General features: G+C 37.3%; 1 protein-coding gene across 10 annotated transcripts in view; it reads left to right on the top strand.

The window, feature by feature from the left end:
* LOC117400320 (trafficking kinesin-binding protein 1-like) overlaps positions 1-26363 on the top strand; it is a 111949-nt gene that overhangs the window by 75376 nt on the left and 10210 nt on the right. For 6 of the 10 annotated variants that reach the window (XM_059022715.1, XM_034000099.3, XM_059022714.1 and 3 more), the window contains 13 exons: positions 12272-12348; positions 14040-14156; positions 15300-15400; positions 15763-15868; positions 16227-16305; positions 16673-16803; positions 18837-18911; positions 19116-19253; positions 19439-19515; positions 19926-20165; positions 20314-20612; positions 23026-23358; positions 25174-25276. In XM_059022715.1, coding sequence (XP_058878698.1) covers positions 12298-12348; positions 14040-14156; positions 15300-15400; positions 15763-15868; positions 16227-16305; positions 16673-16803; positions 18837-18911; positions 19116-19253; positions 19439-19515; positions 19926-20165; positions 20314-20612; positions 23026-23358; positions 25174-25276 — 1850 coding nt within the window. In that variant the 5' untranslated portion in view covers positions 12272-12297. Of the gene's footprint in view, positions 1-4510; positions 4787-12271; positions 12349-14039; positions 14157-15299; positions 15401-15762; positions 15869-16226; positions 16306-16672; positions 16804-18836; positions 18912-19115; positions 19254-19438; positions 19516-19925; positions 20166-20313; positions 20613-23025; positions 23359-25173; positions 25277-26363 lie in introns of those variants that run through there. The other 4 variants (XM_034000100.3, XM_034000107.3, XM_034000106.3 and 1 more) reach the window with 2 other exon arrangements.

The raw sequence follows: 26363 nt of genomic DNA, 5'->3' as shown, positions 1-26363 counted from the left end.
GCAAGCACAAAGCCACGAAAACCAGGGCTGGTCTTGGAATGTATCTACAGTAGTCCGTCACGTACAGGATTTATTTACATATCTAGTAACACTGAACAGCTCACGTGACACTACCAGCAATGGTAGCGCATGGAGCACATACAACACAGTGTATGAAAACTTTGGTAGGATCTACAATCTCTGAACTAATCTTTGTTGAATAAACTAACGTTGCTGAAAAGCTTGATCATGATGGATATGTGACGGGCGGATACATGACGGATTACTGTATTTAAATAGCGAGGGGCAGAATCTGTAATCAACAACTTTATACAAAGCAACACCACCATGTAGCATGCCTAAAAATAAATCGCATGATAGACAGATAATTTATTACAGTGGGATCAGCATGTTCCGACCACTAAATCTTCAGGCAGAATTTACAGCACAATTGAGGTTGATGTGCGATTTTGTTTAAACTGCCATTATGTGTTTTGCTTGATAGGTGACACTATGTGGCTAGAAACTGGAATTATAAGTGAAATACATCTGTTCACCAGCAGGTGTCACACGCTCAAGATAAACGGGCCCGTCTGCCTTGCCTTCCAGTGACTCTGAGTCCACCTGTGCTGAAGCAGGGGAGGGGCGGACCTCAGAATCCGAATAATAAGTGCAAGTTAATTCTGTTCAACTATCTCTAGTTTTTGTTCTGTGCATATTATTTTACCTGTAAATTTATGCTATAAAAGTCTGTGTAATACACTTTTATATGCTGCGGTTTCGGCGGTTTATTTGAGACCATTTTCAAATGTGTGTAGGATCGTTTCTATACGTACATCTCTTGTGACCAAACGTTATTTCAATTAGAATGTTGGTAACCATGGTTTTGTTGCATGTTGAATATGATAAAGGGGTTTCGCTAAATGAGACGTTTCTCAAGGACATAAAAAGTCTGTTTTTTTAAAGCATAAAGGTTGATTTCACCCATTCTCTGCTTGAATGGAAAAATAAAGATCGAAAAAAAACGGTAAATTCTTTAATCAAAATTAATAAAAAAAAAACAAAAAAAAAAACGAGTGCTACATTACATGTATGGAATGAAGATGTATCTAGCAACAAAGCTGTTTTCAGAATATGGAATGATAATGTAAATGCACGTTTTAATCTGAGTTTTTGTTTCAATATGGTCCATATTCATAAAGCATTTTCAACCAAAATAAAAAATGAGCATTTGAACTGCCTATAGGGACTGTTAAATTAGCACATGAAAGATTTACAGTATCTGACATTACAAGTTCTTTGTGTTATTTTCCAATAAGGAAAAAAAGGTAAATGCTCTATAAATGTGGCCCTACAGTTTGTTTTCTACAGATCTCTTGGAAAGCCTGTGAGTCAGGGACATTTTGTATTGTACAGATAAAGGCAAATGTTTTATATTATTTTTTTAAATTCACTGTTTTGTTTTTTTTTTTGGGGGGGGGGGGCATGGGTACCGTTGATTCAGTCAAGTTGCTTATATATTTAACCCTTCTAATGCCTTGTTTTCATCAGGCATTGAGGTTCTACTTAAACATTTACAACTGCAAATTAAATGGTTTAATTATTTTTCCTCAAGTTAGTTTTATGTAAAAAAAACTAAATATAGCTTTTGTAAATTGTTAAATAAAAATCAAGCTGAAATAAACAGCCTGCTTTTTACTAATTGTTTCCAGCATACAGAATCTATTTGACCTGCATTAAAGTGTATGGAGGGCTGTACAGCAAGGCTTGGCTAGTAAATGGTAATCTCTGATCAGTACATTTTTGTGGTTTCGCTATCCTAAGGAGTGTACTGTGAAGAGGTGTAGAGCCTGGCACTACCCAAGTTATTTTTACCTCGACAGATTTCAAGGTCATCACCACTCTGTTAACTGTAATAATTACCGGCAGTATCATTGCAACTGCTATCTGAACCGAAGATAACCCTAACCCTGAATCATTCATTCACTTGCGTGATTCAGGCATTATTTGGCATTGGTTATTAAAACCGGAAATGGATGGTGAAAATTTGACTTTCAGCACAAAGTTGATCGTTCAAACCGGGACTTTGACTCTGCAGAATCCGATACTGTAAAAGCCTTAGTTACCACTCCTTTAATATTAACTGTTAAGCTAACATGTCCAAAATATATAGACAGGTACCTGCAAATATACTGTGAAATATAAAATACTACTTATTTAACTTGCAACTGAAAGTTACAGCTTTCCAGTAAGAAATCGGACAAGTGTTAATGCCAGAAAATCCATGCAAAACTGTATGGGTGGCTACTGTGGAGACATATCAAGGGACACTGGTCTGGCGTAGAAAAGTAAATGTAGGCTGGAACATGCTGAAACAGAGACTTTGAGTTTTGTATTGTTACTTATCTGTTCTATTGGACCTTGATTATTAAACCAACAGCATATATGAAATACTTTCATTGACTGCTACAGAAAATAACTATTTCTATAACTATATGACATTTTCATGTACCGATACCCGTTCAAAATTCATATATTCATTAATTTGTAATAAGTAATGAAAGCCATGATATTTACCACTGTATTTAATATATATATATATATATATATATATATATATATATATATATATATATATATATATATATATGAAAAGTACAAATAAGTTGTGAGGCCTTACTTTACCCTGCTGCATTAACTACAAAACCTAGGATAGTTTAAGTGTGTATTTCAGGGAAAAAACAATACAGAAGTAGACATTTCGTTTTAGGTTTTTTTTTTTTTCCCCTGCCATTGCCGCTTCTTTGCAATAAACAGTGGCCATAGACACATTTTTTGTAGTAATAATGTCATTACTGAGGTTTACTTAGGCCTTTTTTTGCTGAAAAAGCAAACAAAAACTGTCAAATTTAACTTGAATAAATACATCAAATAAAACAAACGTGAAAAAGGCATTGTAATAATGAAAAAACAAACCTCAGTTTTGGTTCTCCTTTATTACATCCCACATAAAAGCCTGATCACTACACAACATTTCCTGCAAGTTGGGCCTGTGCTGAAAAGCGTGAGGAATTTGAGTGACATACATGCATCTGTATTCCCTGATTGTGACTCGCTTCCCTAATCTGAAGCAGCATCTGCAGCTTCAGGTAGAGCTCACATGCACATCCTACTCTGACTGGTCGGTCTACTTTTTACTGTCTGAAACTTTTAAATAGAGGGTCAAGAACAGCTGTGTTGATTCTGTTTTATTTTTAAAATATGTGAATTCTACATATCAAACAGGGCCTTTTTTCACTTGGCATTTTAGGCATTGTTACGCAAATTCTTGCAGCAAGTTGGTGCAAGGAAAGCATGTTGTTGCACATGTTTTTCAGTGATGTCATTTCTGCCGGATGTGGACACTGAATGGATTTGTGTCTTCAAATACGTGTCATGAAATGTTCATTCAAATAGTCTGATTATTTGTCCCAGCACTACTTGTTAAAAGCAAAGTACAATGAAGAATTAGTGAGCAACTTATTTTGTCAACTTCCATCTTCAGTGTGTTTAGAATTAAAAATAAATATATTGTTTAAAGATGGCACTCAGATTAAAAAATGGATGCAAAATAGGAAAAATGACCTTAAAATTAGCACAAGTGGATTCAATGTACATGGAAACAATAAGAATGTGTCAGTAGGTACTGCAAGTTAATTCCTGAAATATACCCTTTTGGTAATTCTATTGAATGTGAAACCTGCAAAGTGAATTAGTTCATTTTTGGCCATCACTTGTAGGCAACATTCCCATCTTATAGTCCTGTTGGTTGTTCCCCATACCTGTACACATTTTGGTGAAAAAGCTTTTTTCACATGGCTCAAAGGTTTTGGAACACTGTCCCATTTATAACTCTGTTTTATAGGCAGAATTATACCTACTAACATTAAATACGTTCTTCTAGTTTGTTCCGTCTAACCATGTCTTGAAGATTTTTATTTGTTTGATTTTGTGTCTAGGACAACACTGGAAACAAGGTCTAGGTCTCAGTGTTTTATAATAAAAATATTAATACGTGCTAATTGTGCAAGTTACTATGATTTCTATAAATACAAAGCAGTTGCAGGAATTTTCATTAGGGAGGGTGTCACTCTTCTCTGACCAATCAAACTTCAGTATTTCAACCCTTTACATAGACACTGTAGCTGAGTGAGAAAACCAGGTTACCTGCTGACTAGCCCCTCCCCTTCTGCAGGTGGACCTGTGCTGAGGTTTCCAGGCTCACAGTGAAGTTTCCGTGGTGCATTTCAGGCACATACCATTTTAGCACAAATATAAAAGCAGAGTGTGTGTGTGAACAGTGAACCAGTCATATCTGTTAAAGTTGTGATGCAGTTGTCAAAATACTGCATGAGTAACCGCATGTGTTGAGATAGTAATTTTAAGTTGTAAAGATTTTTTTTTTAAAAATCAAGGAAGGTGGGTGGACCCCCCTCCACTTTAGGTAGAAATGGTTCAGCACCACTGTTTACATACCGTAGCAAGCAGTGTTCCGGTGCCTTTACCGTGAGTAATGTTGCCCTTTATGAATGAAGGGAGGCAGGTGTGACAGGGGCATTTCAATGCCTGGGAGACCCAGGCATGGCATTGTGTTGTAGGGTATGCTACCCAACCCACGCCCAGGATTAAGCTCTGACAATGTCATTGTTTCCTAATGAGCTTGAAGAAGAAAGCTTTGAGTACAACTGTCCACCAGAGTCAGAATGTAACGACAGCAATGATTTGGAAGATGCTATTGATGAAGAAGATCAGGACTCCTTGGAGGAAGGTACAGTGTATATATGTATGTCATTTTTTTAAGGTAAAAAAAGGTAAAGGTAATTTAAAAAAAAAAAGAATACATAACGGTATATTTTCCACAGGTATATCAACTACACCCAGTTACACTGTGCACTGTACACTGCACCATTTACTAATATATCCCATAATTCTGTGACAGTGAGGATCCATACAGTACATTAACATGTATTTAACAAAGTTGTCTTCCCGATAACTTTACATGTATTAAGCAATGTAACTGATGTGTAAGTATAGTGTAGTTAATGTACATTTAAGTGTGTGTATACACACACACACACACACATATATATATATATATATATATATATATATATATATATATATATATATATATACAGACACACACACACACACACAGCTCCCTTGATGTAACGTGGGTCTCAGGGGACACACAATATGTAATTGCAACCAAAGAGCATTATAAGCAACACACCTCTGACTAAAATACAAAATAAAATAACTCCCTCTGTATAATGCACATATAGTGAAGCAAAAATGTAGCTTTCGGTGAATTAACCATGCAGAAAGCACCATGTAATCAATGCTATATTTTTTACCAAAAAAAAAGGTAACAGTCCCACTCGTGGATCTTTTTAATTAGCAGTTTTTAAACTATAAATGGCCCGGCTAAACGGCGGTCGGGAGTTCAGTTCGAAGCGACAGACACGCAAACCAAGTGCGAGGAGGAGAGCGGGTCGGGCGAGGGGAAGAGGGAATGGGCTCGCCCCAGTTTCGGGGCTGAAGCGTCTCGTCTCCTGGAGAAAGCCGCAGCTCCTCTCGCAGCAAAAAAGTAAATACATTAGGAAAGATAACCACGTAATGGGCCTATTTATTTATTTAGTTCTAAAACGAATGCTGAATAAGATGTCTGTGTTATAAAGTGCCAGCGCAGCTTTTCTTCAGTTCAGATACTGTATCAAAAGGGAGAGACAGAAACGGAAGTTTAAACACTCAATTACAGTCTCTAAGTTTAGAGACTTGATTTTATGATTGAGTTTTTAAATTTGTAATTTCTTAAAAACTGGGATTTGAGGTAGTCTAAGCACTCATGTTGCTTGTTTGTAAGGTAGGTGTGGAAAGGGAAACATTACACACTGAGCCCTGATATGATCAGGAAACGAATGTTACAAAGGCATTCTCATATAAATTATTTTACCATCATAATGCAGGGCTGGATTGATTATTTCCGCTTTTCATTATTTTTAATTGCATTTTAAAATAAAAATACATATCTTTACAAAGTCTATAAATATATCATTTAAATGTGTTTTAAGACTGGCTCTCCTATGTTTTTATCTTTTTAACTAATCAAAAACAACAACAAAAAAAACAACCACCACAATCTAGACTTGCATGAGTCAATGATAAAAGCTTTATTATGTCTGATAACCAGTTGGTGATTGTAAGAGGAGCGATTTTGCCAGAGAGGACCTTTTTACAATATATCTGTAGCCTTTCACAATAAAATGTTTCTTTTTAAATGTTAAGAAATATGTGTAGACATTTAAGCTTGTTATATACACTAATGGGCATTCTGATAATTAAAAATCACAAATAAGTAAGCAAACTACCAACATTGAGAATATGTCAAAATTCCACTGCTTCTTATCTTGTCTATAGATGTAATTCTGGGGATAGAACATACGGTATTATTATTATTATTATTATTTATTTCTTAGCAGACGCCCTTATCCAGGGCGACTTACAATCGTAAGCAAATACATTTCAAGTGTTACAATACAAGTAATACAATAAGAGCAAGAAATACAATAACTTTTGTTCAAGTGTGACAAACCACAATTCAATAATACAGCAGATAATAGTGATAGTTACATCAGGATATGATTAAATAGTGATAGTTACATCAGGATGACAGAATTCTAAAGTTAAAAAAAAGACTTTGTTAAATAGTAGGTATATATGTTTTAGTAGTGGTTCCTTTGTTTTTGTGATTTTATAATAAGTTTATTATATGTATTTTATTATAACAGAAATCATTTTGCACAGCTTAGCTGTCCTGACATCTTATAACAGTAAGAGGCACCCTACATGTGTCGTATTACCTTATAGTGTATAAAAAAATATATGAAATGATGAAAGAAATATATTATGTATAAGACTGCAGTATATATGTTGGGTTTCGTCAGTTCATAATCCCACAAGTTGACATTTGCATACAATCTTATTATTGTAGAGTACTGACTCTTTATTGAAATGCATTCCTAAAGGTTAACACATTCTGTCCATCAAAGTCCTGCACAGCAGGTTTGTCTGGTGTACAGTATGCAGATTTCCTGTTCAAACAATGTAGTTTGAAAGTGCAGCTGTATGTTTTGCCAAGGTTGAAAAGTGAGGTGAAGTAGCATTGTGCTACTCAACGTTCTTGCGCTGCCCTTTGCGTTACAGGTTGCTAGGCACGCCATTATCTTGTTAACTGGTGTACAGTTACCTTTTCTTCAGCCTACAGTATTTCTAATCTGTACTATTGATTTGGAGCTCTTGGCTGTGCTCCCAGAGCAATGTCTGGATAATAGATATAAGATCAATGAACTATACATTTAGGAGATTATGTTTTTTGGCTTTTGAGATTTTATTTTTGAGATCATTTATAGACCAGGATACTTAGTGAAACTAAGCAACGCGTGAAACTACATTATCTAAGGAGGGATGGGATTATTATAGGATAGAGTGGGAAAATAAGTTGTTGGTATCACCGAGTTGTTTTGTATAATCTCTTCTCACTGAAAAGTAAACAGTTCTCTGTATTTCCTAAGAGTGTACAGTAAACCCTCTTCATGTGTTGTCCTCCATACATTTCATTCAATACAGTACATATTTAATACTTAAGAGTTGTACTAAAGGAAACTTGGTTATACAGGAAAATCAAGATGCATGTCTAGGTGAATGGGGGTTGTAAACAGATTTGTTTGGTAATTGACCAACAAATTCCAGTAACAATAATAATAATGTTGTCAGTATTTGGTCATAAGAACCATTTGAAGCAAGGCAGTAAATTGCACAAGGAAGCAACCCAAGATTTAGATTAGTAAGTCCATTTAAACTGTTTCCTTTGTTGATTGCTTAGTTACAATTTCGGTGTGCTGCGTGCTACCTGCATTGATAAAGAATGGACCTGTTTTTTTATAACTAGGATGGGTGATGTATATTTTACCATGGGTGTTCCATGTAGAGCTAACATTATCAGACTTACTCATTTACAGATATGGCAGTCATTTGTTTCTTTAGTGTTAGTTGCTGGAGGAATCACATCCATTATTAGTAGTATTATATTCATATCAGAATCTCCATTTGCTATCAGATATCCTGAGTGCTACATTACCAGCTAGAAGATTAGTGTATGCAACTCCTTCAGTCCTAAGAATGCAGCTTATAAATACACATTGCCCAGTTTCAAACTAGATTTGATTAAATCTTTGTTTCATTTTCTTGAGTTATTTTTGGTGAGATAGCATAAACATGCCTCCTAAGTAGTGCAACAGGTCTTTTATTTAATCATATTTTGTCATGTCCTATGGTATGTTGAAATTCATACACATGTAAATATTAGTTTTGCATTTTCACTTCAATTTACATTATTTCCACTGTCAGCCATTGACCAGCTTTCTTGTGCTTTATTTTGAACTACTAATGAAAAACTTTATTAACCTACTGAATTTTGCGAGCTAGGTCAAGGCAGCACCAAGTGCCTTGAATGGCGAGGTCGCGTGCCAAAATGCTGTGATACGAGGCTGGGCGCGAACCAGATTCAAACTAACAGTGGACAATGAAGCAATTTGGCAGTGGTAGACCTAATAACCCCACTGGGGTTATGTTATTGGCAAATAAACACTGACTGGGAACCACCTATGACTGTGTTTAGATCCTCAATTTGTGACTGCACTGATTCAGCTGAAGTACATGAACACGCACAGCCAGACAAGACTGACCTTTAAAATGAATTGTGCACAATACTTAAATCAAATGAAAGCTTCCTTTTAAAATCATAATCCTGTTGTCATAGTCCTTTTTCTAGATTTGACTACGTGTTGGTTTCTTCACTAGGCCCTAAATGTTGTAAACATGCATCTCCTGTTGAGCAGCCATGTTCAGTAAGCATGTTACTGGTAGGATAGTGGTTTTGCTGTTACTGCACTGGTGATGATGAGTTGTACTGGTTTTACAGCAATGACTGCTGACAATGGAATCACATCTCTCTACACCTTCCTAATATTGAGTTGCACCCCCTTTTGCCCTCAGAACAGCCTCAATTCATCGGGGCATGGACTCTACAAGGTGTCGAAAGCGTTCCACAGGGATGCTGGCCCATGTTGACTCCAATGCTTCCCACAGTTGTGTCAAGTTGGCTGGTAGTGGATCTCTAATCTGAATAGCTCGTTCCATCTTATCCCACAGATGCTCAATTGGATTGAGATCTGGTGACTGGGCAGGTCACTACAGTAAGCTGAATTCACTGTCATGTTCGTGGAACCATTCCTGGACAATCCTAGCCTTATGGCATGGGGCATTATCCTGCTGAAAAAATCCATTAGCAGATGGATACACTGCTGCCATGAAGGGATGCACCTGATTGGCAGTGATGTTCAGATATCCTGTGGCATTCAAACGTTGCTCCACTTTTATCAACGGGCCCAATGTGTGCCATGAAAACACACCCCACACCATCACACCACCACCACCAGCCTGCAATGTTGACACCCGGCATGATGGATGCTTGTACTCATGTGGTTTACCCTAGTCCTCTCATCAGCGTGAAACAGCAGGAACCGGGATTCATCAGACCAGGCAATGTTTTTCCAATCCTCCAGTGCCCAGTGTTTTCGTTCCTTAGCCCACTGCTACCGCAGTTTCTTGTGTTTTGCTGAAAGAAGTGGAACTCTGTTAGGTCGTCGGCTGCCATACCCCATTCGTGTCAAGGTTTTCCTAATGTTTTGTACACTCAGTGTATATATGTGTAAACCAGGGTACCAGAAAAGGGAATAACTAAATCTATTTAATATTGCTCACACAGCTCATGAATTGACGCTGGCTGTGTATACACTTTCTCGCCTTTAGCTATAAAAACATATAACTCAGACCATAATTGAGGCTAAAATATATAAGATAATTTATTTCAGTGGTTGTGTTAATACACAAGAGAAATTTACATTAAGGAAGTAGGGCAGCTTATGACCAATTAACCTTGTTTCAATACGTACATCAATTATGATACTGAACAAGTTTGAAGAGAGGAACAGTACTACATGAGAAGCAGTTGATTTGCTTTTGCACTAACGAAAGTCAAGGTCAGCTACCACATGGTAGAGTAAGGTTCGAATAATATAGTCTGGACAAAGATTGTCAAAACTAACAAACTCTTTATTGTGGAAACAGAAAACAATGTCTCGATACAAAAATGAAGGGCGATTCCTCAGATCTCAGCTGGTGGTAAGCTGAGCTTCAAAGTGGCTTCAGCAGATGTAGATGTAGCACAGATGTATATATCAGCTTTACAACCACATTTCAAGCCTAACTGGAGAAAATCATGTGACAGTTACACCCAAAACCATAAAAAAAAAATCTTTCTCCTGTGGCAGCTCTTATCATAAAGAAGCACATACTTTGCTTCCCTTACCCATGTCTCCTCTCTCCTATCTTCTATCAAATTGGCCAAGAATGCATTGCCTATCTCTCCATTCTATACTTTACGATCTGAGTGTCATATAATTCAAACAAACCCACTCACCCCCCTTTTGCACACACAACCCAATTGTATGATCTGTGATACATTCCAGGGCATGTGCTGAATTCATGCTGATTAGAACTAGCTGTATGCAAGCCTTGTCTGAGAATTTAATAAACTTTGAAGTCAAAGCTTACAGCCTTCATCAAGAGGGCACTATGGCTATTGGAAAATTATTGTTCTCATTATTGTCTTTAGAAAAACACTTTAAAACCTAGATTTACCTTGAACTTGTAATGATTAATTGGGTACCCTTCCGCTGAGGAAAGTTTTACGAAAACATTCATAAAGGATCGCATAATTAGAGGGGAAAAAAAAAACTTTACTAAATGGTGACAGATATCTGAATGGAGCAATATTACTGAAGTGTCAGTGTCTTGGTTTGTTGTTTTTTTTTAGGGCACAGGATTTATTGCTTTTGTCGGTGCAAAGTATTGTTTGACTGGTTTTGGTGGATAATAAAATAAATTTGGACCATTTGTGTCTCTGGTTAGTATTTGCTGTCAAAGATGTGTACTGAGCTTTCATTAAGGCAAGTCAAAATCAAAATGCCGCTACAGTACTTGCGCGGTGGATTTAAAATTTCATTCACAGGTGATGCAGTGACATTCCAGCGGGCATCTACTGTCTATTAAAAACCTGCTACAGCTGGAAGCTGATTGGCTGATGATACATAATCGTTTTCTAATCACTGGTTTCTACAGGTGGCCATTTTCAAATGTGAGGTAGCACAACAGTTCAGTTAAACTATATTATTTTAACCAGGTAATAAATGACATGGCGTTTTACCATCAAAGTGCATATTTTATGTTTCATATTGTACCTTTACGGTGATCTTCATATCCCAGTAGACTTCCAGCACAATTAACAACAAAGCACAGATTTGATGCGCAGAATAAATACAATCCTGCCATCCATTATTTTGCATTTAATAAAATGCTATTGGCATAGCAGACCATCCTAATAATTGCTGGTGGGTGGTTGTTTTTGACACCCAATGAAAGATATCCAGTGATAAGTTTTATTGCACAACCACATTTGGGGCAGCAGTGTGGAGTAGTGGTTAGGACTCTGGACTCTTGACCGGAGGGTTGTGGATTCAATCCCAGGTGGGGACACTGCTGCTGTACCCTTGAGCAAGGTACTCCAGTAAAAACCCAACTGTATAAATGGGTAATTGTATGTAAAAATAATGTGATATCTTGTAATAATTGTAAGTCGCCCTGGATAAGGGCGTCTGCTAAGAAATAAATAAATAATAATAATAATTTTGCACACGATGTGACCATGTGACACTGCCATCAAGAAGATGACTGTTAATGGCAATTCTGTGAGCTGAAACAGGCGGTGGTTGTGGTCTTTGTCAGTTTGCAACGAGGTGACTCATGGCTGCATTGCTCATTGGGTGTTGTATAAGTGTCCTAAATACACATTCTGTACAGTATAGGGCACTAACCTGCTGCAGCAACACCCGGTCCGGCTTTCTCGTGCGGGTTGATATGGGTGATAGTGATGGAATGGGGGTAGTGTCTAGCTGTGATTCCACATTGTCCTAGTAAGTGGTTAATTTCCTTCTCAATGGAAACAGTTACAAAACCTACGGTATGAACTGTTGTTTCAGGGTGCAGCCATATTTATTTTGTGTGTAATGTACAGCATATTTCATTTTTATTTCTAAGAGTGAAGTATTAAATCTGAGTTCTTTCTTTATAGTTCTATGTGCTGAAAGAGTGGGCCAGATGACTAAAACATACAATGACATAGATGCTGTTACACGTCTGCTTGAAGAGGTAAGTCTCATGATTTTATACATGATCACTTCTGTGTCATTGTGCATGACCTTGTAGAAAGGGTTATTGTTCACTGTGGAAGAGTGTTAGACCTGAGCTTTATTGGATCACAACTTTGGAAGCCTTTACCTCAGTCACAGAAAGGAATGTTTTATGTCTGTTTCAAATAACTTTATGGACAAAACTTTTTATGTTTATCATTAGAAACCACGTATAAGAAATCACCTGCATAACAGGTAGTTGTGCATATAAAATATGGCTCAATTCTAAAGTTAAGTTTAATAACAGTTCCGGGTTTTCCTTACACTGCACACTATACATGATACTATGATAATGTTTACATAGCAAATAAAATTACATCTTTATTGAATCATGCCTGTTGTACTGACAACACACCAGCACAATGGTTGTTTTATCAAAAATCCATCCTGGAGTTCTAGTAATGTGGCCTTGTGTTAATTGTTAGGAGAAATTTAAAAACAAATGGTCGTCATGGCGAAACCTAAGCCTGCCTTGGTGCCTCACTGAGACATGAAGCTGCCATGAGAATATACCACAATATACCACAGGATTTGTGGTGAATTGGGTTTCTAGGTTGTACCCGCCCTGCAGTGGGTTTTGGAACTAGGGACTTTACATCCAAGTTTGAGGGAACAGTTGGAAATAAACGCATAGGATCACCACGGGCTGGCATTAAAAGACTGTGGGGGAAGCCTGAGGCTTTTCTTACTACAGCAATCACTTTTAGAAGGTTATAGCAGCACATTATTAGCTTTAATAATGTACTGCTAGCCTACTCTTTCCTGAATCTTCTTAATGACTATGATACAGTACCTCCACACGTTTATAAAAAAAAAAAAAAAAAATGCTTTCTCAAATGTAACCTGTAGGTGTATCTGACATACAGTTTTGTTTGCATTAGTAGATCACAGTTACAACATGCATGATATTGTTTATATTCATGCATGGTTTGTATTGGTCTAATTTATCATTTATATTAGCTAGTATACTAATCAAAATTGTGTCGAATTAAAAAATATATTTATTTATTTATTTACAGCTTATTTATTTTTTAAACATTTTAAGACAGTCAACCTTTATTGCATCCTATCCCAAAGGAATAATATTGGAATTTATAGCGAGTTAATACTGCATATCAGTATAGAGAGCAGTATTTTACAGTATTGGTATATTTATGTTATCACCAGGCAGAATATTGATTGAAAAAATAGACTCATGTTCTCCTAGTTACCAGGGAAACCTGCCAGTTTCTTCTGTGCTGCTCACAGTTTGGACTGGTAGGTTTGTTGTTCAATAATGGTTAGGGCTCTGGACTCTTGACCGGAGGGTCGTGGGTTCAATCCCCGGTGGGGACACTGCTGCTGTACCCTTGAGCAAGGTACTTTACCTAGATTGCTCCAGTAAAAACCCAACTGTATAAATGGGTAATTGTATGTAAAAATAATGTGATATCTTGTAACAATTGTTAGTTGCCCTGGATAAGGGCGTCAGCTAAGAAAATAAATAATAAATAATAATAATGCAAAAGAGCGGGTGTACGAAAATATCGGTCTGAGTCGTTGGGTATTAGTGCTGTTCAAAACCTCAATTTAAACACAACCTTTGCTGTTGATGGGCTTTGTCACTCCTGTCAGCTTGAATAATCACAATACAATCTCTGTCCTCCACAGAAAGAGCGGGATTTAGAATTAGCCGCACGCATTGGCCAGTCACTGTTGAAGAAAAACAAAACACTCACGGAGAGAAATGATTTCCTCGAGGAACAGGTGGAACACATTCGGGAGGAGGTGGGTACTGGGAGACAGCCTGTCCCTGCAGTACTACAGTCAGTCAAAAAAAAGTACCGGACGGTCGATTTGACAGATTTTAAAGTAAACAAGCTGAGAAATTACCCTTATATATGATTTTTATATTGTTTTTAAAAGTTTTAATGACAATTCTGAAGATGAGGTCCCGTGTAAAATGATTTCTGTATATAGCTTTTTATTAAATGTATCAGTCATTTTGCTTAAATGTGTGATATATGAAAAGCAATGTGAAAAACACCCCCTCACACAATATAGAAAACAGCCAACAGCAATAAAAAAGTACACTTTTTTGCTTATAATTATTAAAGCGAAAGCTTAAAAAACCTATGATAAATGTCAACAGGAAATTAAAAATATATATATTTTATATTAAAATATGGAATTTATGAAAGTTTCCTTGGTATTCCATTATTTTCTTGTTGGAAATTGTGTGAACAAATTAGTCCCATATGTAATGGTACAGAATGTAAATAAAGCAGCATTTTGTGTCCGCAAGCTAACCTCAGTGTCACAGTAAATTCCGTGTGGCCTCCTTGACCTGTTGCTATTGATACCAGGATCAGTGTCCAGTTACATGAATGTCAGAATTGGTCTCCAAGGTAAAAACAAAAAAAAAAATAGTTAATTATTGCTTAAACAGTGAATGTACACAGTGTGTGCACAACTAGATTACTGGGGGTAAGGTTAGTGACACACACACACACACACACAAACACTAAAATTGCTAAATTATTATTATTTTTTTTAATATATGTTTATAATAATAATTGGTGCTATTGCTTTTATGGACAATTAATGTATGAATTGGTAGTTATGCTATCAATTTGTTGATCTATTTATATTATATTTATGTAACCAGTCATTTTGTAGTTTTCCCAGGCGTATATAATGCCTTCCCATAGTTTACCATGTTTTCGCTATGCTTTGTTACACTTTACTATGCTTTTATCATTCCATATATATATTTTTGCAGTGTAGTCCTGGCGCTGGATAAAAGAAGGACAAAATGAAGCACTATATTCTATCAAACTAAACCATTCTTTATTGAGTGTAACAGAGGTGGAACAGGCACTGTATTTGCTTTTGTAATATGCAGTGGTAATGGGGTTACTGTTTGTCCAGGTTTCTCAGCTGCGCCATGAGCTGTCAATGAAAGATGAGCTGCTTCAGTTTTATACAAGTGTTGCAGAAGAAAGTGAAGCTGATTCAGCCTGCTCAACTCCGTAAGTCCTGCCTGTACACATTAACACACATTCTCTCTTTAAGCAGATGGTTTCTCTAAATGTCTCTGTCCTAAGAGCTGCATTGTTAAATTTCACTTTGAATAAGCACACATCGGGTAATAAGCTAATCAATCATGTGGATAAAAACTGTCCTAGAAATACATTCCTTGACTAAAAGGCAGGTTGCAGTAAAGGTGTAGATATTTTTAGCTACATGTCGCACCCTTCACACCTAAAATTGTTAACTTTTCGTATTAGTCTGTTTCCTAAAAACTTTAATTAAACTCTCACATAAAGGAATATCTCAGGCATGTATAATGCAAAATCATTTGTTCTTAATGTTGTTGTATTAATATGTGCAGGATAAGACGGAATGAGTCTTCGTCAGTCCAAAATTACTTTCCCCATGATTCTCTGCAGAGGAAACTGAAGGACCTCGAAGAAGAAAATGTTGTCCTTAGATCAGAGGTATGGAGTGAGCTTACAATCTACAATAACAGTGTCTAGGTCTCCAAAATGGGCATTTGTACCTCCTTTAGACACATTCTTAACATGTGGGACATGGGTTACAGAGCTCTCCTTTTGCATGACGGCACCTACAGTCCCATGGAACCCCTTTCTGTATGTTTATGTATCATCACAATAATGGAGCATATACCTTCCCAAGATTGGGTATACTTGAGCTGGAGTGACCCGTTACCAAGTGTAAATATTACTCATTTTTTTAAGTAGCAGGTAGTGGGGGAGAAGGGTTTCTATAACTATTTGCCTGCTGTTGCATTGTTCCAAAAACAAATACCTGTACTATGCTCTTCTCCTGCAATAGGCTTGTCATTTGAAGACCGAAACGATCACTTATGAAGAGAAGGAGCAACAGCTTGTGAATGACTGTGTGAAGGAGCTAAGTACGTTATTCGACATTTCTTCAGGATGCTCATCATGGTAACAGCACTGGGTGGACTGGGTAGTAGAGAGTTTTAGAAATAATAAAGCATGGATTGTATACCCTAGAGCCAGGGATTGAATCCAGACTGAGACAATGATTGAAATCCTTACAAAGTCTTATGTTCAGAATAGCAACTGCTCGTTCCTTGCTTCAATTGTTCAGCTCCAGGGAAGCAAGATATAAATAAAACTGCTGCTGTACAGTTGGTGTACAGCTAAAACACTTAAGGAAAGGGCCCTTAACAGAAGCCATTGATAATAATGATTAAAGGCAGTTGGTTCATTTTTTTTAAAATTTTGTATGAAACATTTTTTCTTTTCCCAAAGGAGATGCACATGTTCAAATCTCTTCCATTGCTGAAGAGTTAGCCAAGAAAACTGAAGATGCTGCCCGGCAACAGGAGGAGATCACCCACCTCCTCTCCCAGATAGTGGATCTACAGAAGAAGTCTAAATCAGTAAGAAAATAATGATTGGCATGAGCCATCCTGATCACAAATGGTTTATAGTCTGTAATGCTAGTCTTGCTTGTGGCTCAACATATCTCCTTGTGCTTAAGGGTCAGTTGGGCAGGAACATTTTGGCGAAAAAAAACCTAAACATAAAAAAAAAGCTTTGACAAAATAAATACCCCAGACACCATTTCAAACATCAAAAAACTATATATAAAAACTATATATATATATATATATATATATATATATATATATATATATATATATCCATCCATCCATCCATCCTTAGGCCAAATCTGATAGACTGTACATATAGTGAACTTTCCGTGAATTAACCATGCATAAAGCACCATGTAATCAACACTATATTTTTTACCAAAAAAAAGGTAACATTCCCACTCGTGGATCTTTTTAATTAGCAGTTTTTAAACTATAAATAGCCTGGCTAAACAGCGGTCGGGAGTTCAGTTTGAAGCAACAGACACGCAAACCAAGTGCGAGGAGGAGAGCGGGTCGGGAGAGGGGAAGAGGGAATGGGCTCGCCCCAGGTTCGGCTGCCGGAGTGGGGCTGAAGCGTCTCGTCTCCCGGAGAAAGCCGCAGCTCCTCTCACAGAAAAAAAGTAAATGCATTAGGAAAGATAACCACATAATAGGCCTAATATTTATTAGTTATATTAATTCTAAAACGATTGCTGAATAAGATGTCTGTGTTATAAAGTGCTAGCGAGGCTTTTCTTCAGTTCAGATACCGTATCAAAAGGGAGAGACAGAAACGGAAGTTAGACTGAGAAGTTGTTTACAGTTTGAACACCGGTACTGTTATTTACTGTAGAAATATTGCATGAATCACTAGTATAGGGAATTGGGGGACATGCTGTAGGAGCGTTATATCCCAGGCGCGTTATAACCTAGAGCATTATAGCAAGGGACCACTGTATATACAGTATATATATATATATATATATATATATATATATATATATATATATATATATATATCGAGGGGTTGTTATAGCGAAAGGACAGTAAAAATGAATGACAAACTGTTGGAGTATGTTAATGAGATGAGATTGCAAATAAAATTAGAATTACATGTACCTGTTCATTTCATGTACATGGTACTCTGCCTTTGCTTTATCCTATTCATTAAAGAATTAAAACGCAGTTCAAAAAGCAAAAATCCTGAATTGAAGTTTTTATTCCAAGTCAATCTGACATGAAAAGTTCATCAGATCCTCAAGTTGTTTTTTTTTGTTTGTTTTTTGTTGTTGTTTTTTCTTTATTCAATATTGCTTTGCCGCTTGGTTACTCATGTGTTTTCTGACAATCTGTATTCACGACAGAGATGCCTGTGTTACTCCTTTTTTCAAACTATCAATATAGTTCCCGACTTTGTTGCAACATAAAATTATTTTCATTTCAGATGCATAGTTACACAGCATGCACTTTTTATTAAAAAAAAATAGATCTGACCTCACTGTGGATGTGGCATCCCATACAGACCGGGATGTTGATAGTGTGTGCTTATATTATCTTTTTTATATTATTTTATTTGGGGTCCAATGGCCAGATTCGTTATAGCAGAAGGTTTGTTATAATGAAGGGCGTTATAGCGAGGGAGTGCTGTATATATACACAACATTAGTCAAATGTATTCAAAACACCATCACCACATAGATTTGTATTTTTTCCAACACCACAGCTCTGTTACAACCACAAATGATAAAGCATTATATCTAAAAACACACTGGGACCATAATTTTCTCTGTTTTCACGAAATACAGCTCATAAAGCACCTGTTTTTCCCAATGTTTATTTATCCAGAGTAGATTTAATATAATATGGCAATTTTTGGCAATTAGGTTACTTTTTTCCCTACCCCTTAGGTGATGGGGTTAACTGCATAATTTCCCTCTCCTTCAAATCTAGAGGTTACACCACACCTTGACCTGCTAAACAGGGAGTGCCAGACCATCACTGTGATATTCCTTATGGAATGGCTTTAAATAGGGAAATGTTGTTTTACCTCTTTGCAGTACGCAGTAGAAAATGAAGAACTTTCCCAACATCTGGGGGCTGCTAAAGATGCCCAGCGCCAGCTCACGTCTGAGGTGAGTTCTGTTTTAGTATCTGTATAGCACGGTATGTTAGCTATTGAAAGCTATACCTTGCTTGGGAACCGCTTGATTTTGATGAATGCATGTCCATTGTTATGAGACACTTGATTGGCTGAGCAATTGTGTATCTGCATCCTTGGTATGGGTTACGCCAGTGCATGTTACTGACACCCTATTTTGTTTTATATTGTTCCTCAGTTACGAGAGCTGGAAGACAAGTATGCAGAGTGCATGGAGATGCTTCGTGAGGCGCAGGAAGAGCTGAAGAACCTGCGCAACAAGACTATGCCCAACAGCACTCCCCGGCGCTACCATTCGCTGGGGCTCTTCCCGATGGTAAGTTGTCTCTGCATCCTTTTCTTTCAACCCTAGCCCCAGTGACAGCATTCTCACCTTGACACACATGGACTGCTACTGGTTACTAAATTCATTTTAGAAAATGCAGGTGAAGAGTAATTTTATTTCCTGGATCAAAAAAGATGGAGATATCTTACAAAGTATATATATATTCTGTTTTCTAGGACTCGCTGGCAGCTGAGATTGAAGGCAGTATGCGAAAGGAGCTTCAGCTGGACGATCCCATTGCTGAAGAGCAGAAGTATGTGTTGCTGCTCTTTTTAACCACCATTTGATTTAGATACAATTCTCATTAAAACAAACTCAGATTATACAAATTTCCTGATGCTAAATTTAGCAGTCATTTATTGGAAATTACTTCTTTATAACACAAATTTACTCATCACAATCTTTTTGCAATAGCTGTAACTTCAATAAGTATGCAGTTTTAGACTCCTGATAATACAAATTACTGATAATACAAATTATTTTGCTGGTCCCTTGATATTCATATTAATGATAATTGACTATTTGAGATATATGCAAGGCTATTAGATATTTAAAGGTATTTTATAATGACAGTGTGTGAACAGATAAACAGGTGTTTTACAAAGGGTTAAGATAGCTTTTGTCATTGAATGCTCAAGGGGATTGAACCACCTGTATTTTCAGGATTCACCACAAGCGAGTGTTTGAGACAGTGAAGAACATCAACCAGACCGTGAAGCAGAGATCACTGGCTCCCTCTCCCATGAACATCCCTGGCTCTAACCAGTCCTCCTCCCTGAACTCAGCGCTCTCCAGCTGCATGAGCACACCACGCTCCAGCTTCTACGGAGGAGACATCAGCAACATTGTTATAGACAACCGGACGAACAGCATCATCCTGGAGACAGAGTCGCCTGATGGCAGGTTTGTCCAATCACGATTTGAACAGACTTGAAAGGTTAATTTGAGGATTCTGAAGGGGTGTCTTTTTACTTCTGGGAGATATGTGAAGGGACTTTTGTGTGATTTGGAGATGTGCTAAATGCCTCCTGCCTGTCCTGTTTTTTTGTAGTGAAGACACTAACAAGAAGCCAGGGACCCCGGGGACACCAGGCTCCCACGACTTGGAGACGGCTCTAAGAAGACTGTCACTACGGCGTGAGAACTACCTGAGTGAGCGGCGCTTCTTCGTGGAGGACCGGGAGAGGAAGCTGCGTGACCTGGCTGAGAAGGGCGAGCTGTACAGTGGCTCCCTCACCCCCACCGACAGCATCATGTCACTCAGCACCAACCACTCAGGCCTGTCAGGACTCTCCTTCGTTAGCCGCTCCTACTTGCCCGAGAAGCTGCAGATCGTCAAGCCTCTCGAAGGTGACAGGAGGAGGCCCCGGCCCCTCTCTCTCCTCCTCTTTGACTCTATCTGGTCTCTCATGCACCACAAGAAATCCGGCAGCCTCTCCACTCAGTATTCCTTCTATTTCAGGGATAGCCAGCCCCGCTGCTGGTTTGAAAGCCCCTGAAAAACACCCACTCTTACCATACCCAAGGCCTAAACTGGTGCTGATATTGCAGGATTAGGATAATATTTCCAGTGCCTAGTAGTTACAGTCATTTCAGGGTTTTACTATGAATGTGATTAGTCACATTTCAGCTTAATCAAGAATCATTTTTTCTTGTTAAGATCGAAGTACTGCAAGTCTGAAATGGCAGAAATTGCTGTGCAGTGGGAGTCTTAGTCGAGAGGAGAGGTTTTGCTAAAATAATTCGTACCCCTAGGCATACCAAAGCAAAGGATACATGTAGGGTTTCAATGGAAAACAACATGGTTTTATAAATAGAACAAATATTATGCATAGAAAAAAATATATATTTTTAAAACAAAGTATCTTTTTATATATATATATATATATTGCCAGGGTTTTCCTATATTTCATCTTCCCTTTTAATTAGTACTGCTACTAAATAGTGGCACCTGCTAGAGATTAGCGGATCTGCTTGTTAGGCATAACACTTTATTATGCTGAACTGGAAAAACACTTATTTTTCACCTGCCTGTAACTCCATAACAATGTGAGTATAATTACTGTATTACTGAGCATTGCCAGTTAGATGTCACAGTTATTTGAACTAAAGGTACTATTATTATTATATGCAATTCTCATAGCCTTCCATTTTAGTGGGCTACAGTAGTGTACTTTAATTTTACTCTTTGATGCGATTGGCAATGTTTTAAAAAATCAGTGTGAGGGTTTTGATTCAGTGTGTTCTTGTGCTGCAAGCATGACAGGTACTCTAGGTGCTCAAAAGATTAGGCAACATTTTGGATGCATTAATGATCTGTTAATTTGCTGTTCATTTTTCTTCTTCACTTCATGCTATCTTTTACATTCGTTGTGTTGTATTACATTTATCCAGAAATGTATCTAATAATTTATTTGTTCAGCTTTTTTCTTTACTCTTTGGAATGCCTTTCTAACACTGTCGCTTAGTGTGTGTATGTGTTTTTTTTTCACATCTTCAATAAAGACTACTCTTTCTTAACCATTTCCCTTTTGCTTTCTTTCTGTCTTCCACTTTCTTTGGTTATTTCTTTAAATTTTAAACTTCCCTCTATATTGCACCTAATCTTTTGAGTACACCCTGTAGCACTTGTATTCAAAGGTGTTTAGCGAGAGGGGTTTTAAGCATGGTATTTATAGATTTTAAGATGGTAATTAAAGGGACTTTTTATATCATCTGCATTTTTCATACTGAAATTCTTAGTTGAAAAAATGATCACTTGGGGTGTGCAGCTATTATCTTGGCCCCCTGTAAATGTGATTTGGTTTAAAGATTTCTCCATTTAGTATCTTACTCTATTGCAAAGGGGGTGATGAAATTATTATTGCACGCACATAGTGGTCATTTTAAAAACCTCACTTTAGAAATGTTGCTTTTACTGCACCTATTGTTGAAAAGGGATATTAGTAAGCCTGGTAAATAATGATATATGACCATTTATACAAATATTGAACATGTAGTCACCCTACAATAAAATATCAGTTTCCATAACAGGATTGTCATTGCTTAAGACACGGGCCTGTTTTAAACCAGCAGTCGACCTGAACTGAATTCTGGTGGTCTCCTTCCAGGTGAGACTGGAAGCTGATGTGCATTACAAATGGCTGGTTTTACAGACCTCCATAGGTAGTGATAGTGTCATCTGTAATTTCAAAAGGTTTCAAAATCTGAATTCTAAGGTAAAACTCAAGTGGTCAGATAGAAGAATGCACTAGCTGAAAAATGTGTCTACCTGAGTTTCTTATAAGTTTGACCTTAGTACTAATCTTGGACTACTGTATCTTACCTACACCAGGTGGTAAACTCGTAATGAGAATGTGATTTAGATGTGTCCTTGCAAGGCAACAGCCACAGACAATAAATTATCATAGTCACTGTGAGTGGGAAGATAATTTCAATATCACTACTGAAATCCTTTAGCCTTTAACCACTCCTGCCTCGGCACAACACTTTGTAACCGCTATAGTATGTTATGCTTGCACACCAGCCTCAAAAGCCAACAATTTTATATTTGTTCCATTCTGTGGCAGATGGCTGGATCTGTTATTTTCTATTTATGCAGGGTACCTAGTTATATGAATGCAAATTGTTCTGCAAAGTAATGAAACATTTGCCATTGCAGGATTTACATATTTGTTTTCTTACCTTTAATCCTGAAGGCATTTTTGTAGGTTAAGCTTATACAGGACCCTATTTTCTGATGTCTGTCATGTTATTCCTGCAGGTTCAGCCACTCTGCATCACTGGCAGCAGCTGGCCCAGCCCAATCTAGGGGGGATCCTAGACCCGAGGCCTGGCGTGGTCACCAAAGGCTTCAGGCCGCTGGAGCTTGACCTGGAAGAGGTGTACCAGCTTGCAGATTTTGAGGAAGATGAGTCAGGTGACGTTTTTTTCCAGGAACTGCCTACCTCAACCCCTGCTCAGCACATGGAGACCTCAGGTGAGAGGTCGCGAGGGGAGCAAGTAACTGTTACAGAGAGCGGCACTTTCCCCAACCAGGCCCAGCTTGATGTCGTGGAGACACAGGAGCAGAAGGCTGCCGATGATGAGGTGTCTGGTGAGGGAGCCTCCTAATGTCCTGTGGAGTGGGACATCTGACAAGATGTTGAATACTGGGGTGTTCATTCACATCACGACCGTTTGACTTCCATCACACACACAACACAATCCTGTGTTGTTTTTTTAAGTATATTATTTTATTTTATTTTTGGTTTAATTTGTAAATTTCTTTGGGGGAAAAAAAAATCATAACTTAAACCTTTTGGTGACCTTGAAATGAAACAATGAAACAAGTGTCCTCAGAGAAAAAGGCTGCTAAAGAAAATAACTAACCGCACAGAAGACTTCTGACTGTTTAATTAAAATGGAGTTTTAGCAAGTCATACACTTGGGTGTTAATGCTAGTCTGTGTTGTTAATGGTTTTAAACAAGCAGGCAGTATATTCCAATTACAAAGGGCCTAATTCTAAGGAAATGGTGTATCAGATTAGTTTTAATACAGTTTGTTTCCTTTTGCTGCTGTTGCACTTTTAATAAAAAGTATATTGTTGGACTGGCTGTACTAGCAAGCAACAACTAACTAGATCACTTTATAATCTGCAACATATCCCTGTATTGAATACAATGCATCAGGTCTCCTTTTGATATTCATAATATTGACTTTAGTAGCCGTCATCTCTCAGGAGTACTGCTTTTAGCAATAGATACAGTGTGCTCCTTTTCAATCTAATTAATAAGGCGACACTAAACTGGCTGAGTTGTCTTTTGTTTTTTTCTCTTTTTTTTTCTTTTTAAGATTTTTTTTGGTTTCAATAGCACTCACTTGAACTTTTTTTTAGTTTCCCCAGTTTTTTTGTTTTTTTTCTTTAAATTCACCATCTTGTCAGAATGATTTTCTTTGGTGTTTCGTTTGGAATTGATTTAATTTGTTGCATCATTTCATTTCTAATCATTCTTCTTTTAAATGTTGCATCCTGGGTAGCTTGCAGTTTCAGAGCGTTGGACAATCCAATATCACAACATTCCTAATATAAAAGGCATGGTCACAAACGCTTGGGCAAAAACGAATCACAACACACCGCACATGTCCTTGGTCATAAATCAGTTTTGACCATTTTATTTTTCGTTATCAGGCTATTTAATCTTTATGTAACCAGGAGAAGCAACCAAGTCTCCTAGCTATGCTTGTAAAATACAGTCCTATATCATCATGGCTCTGTTGGACTGCTGCCTGAAATATTAGGGAATGTTGTGCCTCATAATCCTTTGACTAATCATGTTCATTACTTAATGTGTGTGTTTTCTATATTTACTAAACTATAGCACTTAAAGCTGCCTTACTGAACAATACCTTGAACAATACCTTTTAAATAGAGGGAACTGGTCACAGTGGAGACAAATTGATTATTTAAAATATATACTGTATCACGTTTACGTACTGCATATTTTGTGTTAGATATTTCAGAGAATTTTGATATACTGCACAATTGAAATGTCATATAAATATTTATTTCTCTGTACCGCTGAGGCAAAACTCGGTCAAGTAAACAAACATTTTGGCTAGTGCCTTCAGTCTAATTTACAAAAATATTTGGAATAGTTAGTAGACAATTTGTAATATTACTTTTAGTGTTATTGTTTGAGCTTAACATTTTTATTGAATGGTTTATTACAAGGATGTTATATCTAATAAATGTATATTTGTTACGCAATATGTACTGGCAACCAAATCCTTCTGGCAGTTTCTCAAAATCCTGTTGCACCACTGTAGGTCTAGATTCTCATAATGTAACGCAGCTTTGTGTTTCATCTTTTCAATACAACACCTTGTGTTATAGGGATGACAAAGTATTTTCTTTCTCTTTCTATTCAGTTTATCATCCTGGTAAATGTATGTCCCACACCAGCTCCACCTACACCTTCACCACCTGCCGAATCCTGCACCCTTCTGATGAGCTCACTCGAGTTACTCCAAGGTGAGCCTACAGATAGCACTCTGTCAATCTCCACTGAGGTTTCATTTTTTGCAAAGAGATTTAGAAGAGCTCCTAGGGATGCAAAAATACTCCATGTTGTTCAGGCCCTTTCAAGTTGTGTTTGTAGCATGTTTTTGCTTGTTTCAATGTTTATGGCTTGGCAACTTTTAACACTTTCATGTTTTAACCGCACATTGGTCTTCATCAGTGGTCTTCGGAACATGGCTATGTCTAATTCAGTCTAGTACAGAGGTGTGGCTTCAAATGACTTTTGTGCAAGCAAACCCTTTGTGAAATTAGATCCCAACTATCAATGTGCCTCTGTCACTTAGAAAAACCTAAGCATTTTTGCAGAAGTGGTCTAAGACAAAACTGCACTTTCAACTGATTTGCTTGGTTCTCTGTTGCTCAAAGTGATGAGGGCCAAAAAAAAAAATCAGGCCACGCAGAGTGGGGGTGTATCTGTTGTTTACACAGAAGTCTTTGGAAGCCAGACACCCATGCTAGATACTACAGAATGCAGACCTGTTCAAAAGACCTTTATGAAGACCTGTGTGAGTCTAAAATGTTGCCAGTGTGTTAACATTTAAACAAATAAAAAACAGAAATGTGTCTTTTGGAACAAGACATAAGTTAATAAATGATTTTGGTACCCCTACCAACTTGCTATTTAAGATTAAGTTAGTTGCTTTGGGAAATTCATCTATAACTGCAGAACAGACACCAAATAACAAAAAATGCATAAAATGTCCAAAACCATACATTCTTACATCGTGAACTCCTGGTCTCTGTGTTGCTTGGGACAGGAGAACAAACCAATCTTTTAACAGTGATGAGATTCTTTTACTTTTTTGGCAGATTTATGTAAATGTTTGGCAGTCTGGTAAATTTGAGTTTCAGATTTATTTCTTTTTTGGCTGTTTCAAAAAAATTACCTTTCAGGTAAGAATGTGGTTTACCGTGATCAGCAAAAGTAACTAGCTTATATATCATAGTTTAATTTTGATTGGTAACGAAATCGCCAGCAAATGTGATCACGGGAAAGGTAAAAATTACAGGAAACTGTTGAATTCTCTATTGCAAAAGC

Source organism: Acipenser ruthenus, chromosome 4 (assembly GCF_902713425.1).
Source record: "Acipenser ruthenus chromosome 4, fAciRut3.2 maternal haplotype, whole genome shotgun sequence".
Taxonomy (NCBI): domain Eukaryota; kingdom Metazoa; phylum Chordata; class Actinopteri; order Acipenseriformes; family Acipenseridae; genus Acipenser; species Acipenser ruthenus.
Note: the sequence above shows the minus strand (reverse complement) of the source record. Positions and strands in the feature narration are given on the sequence as shown.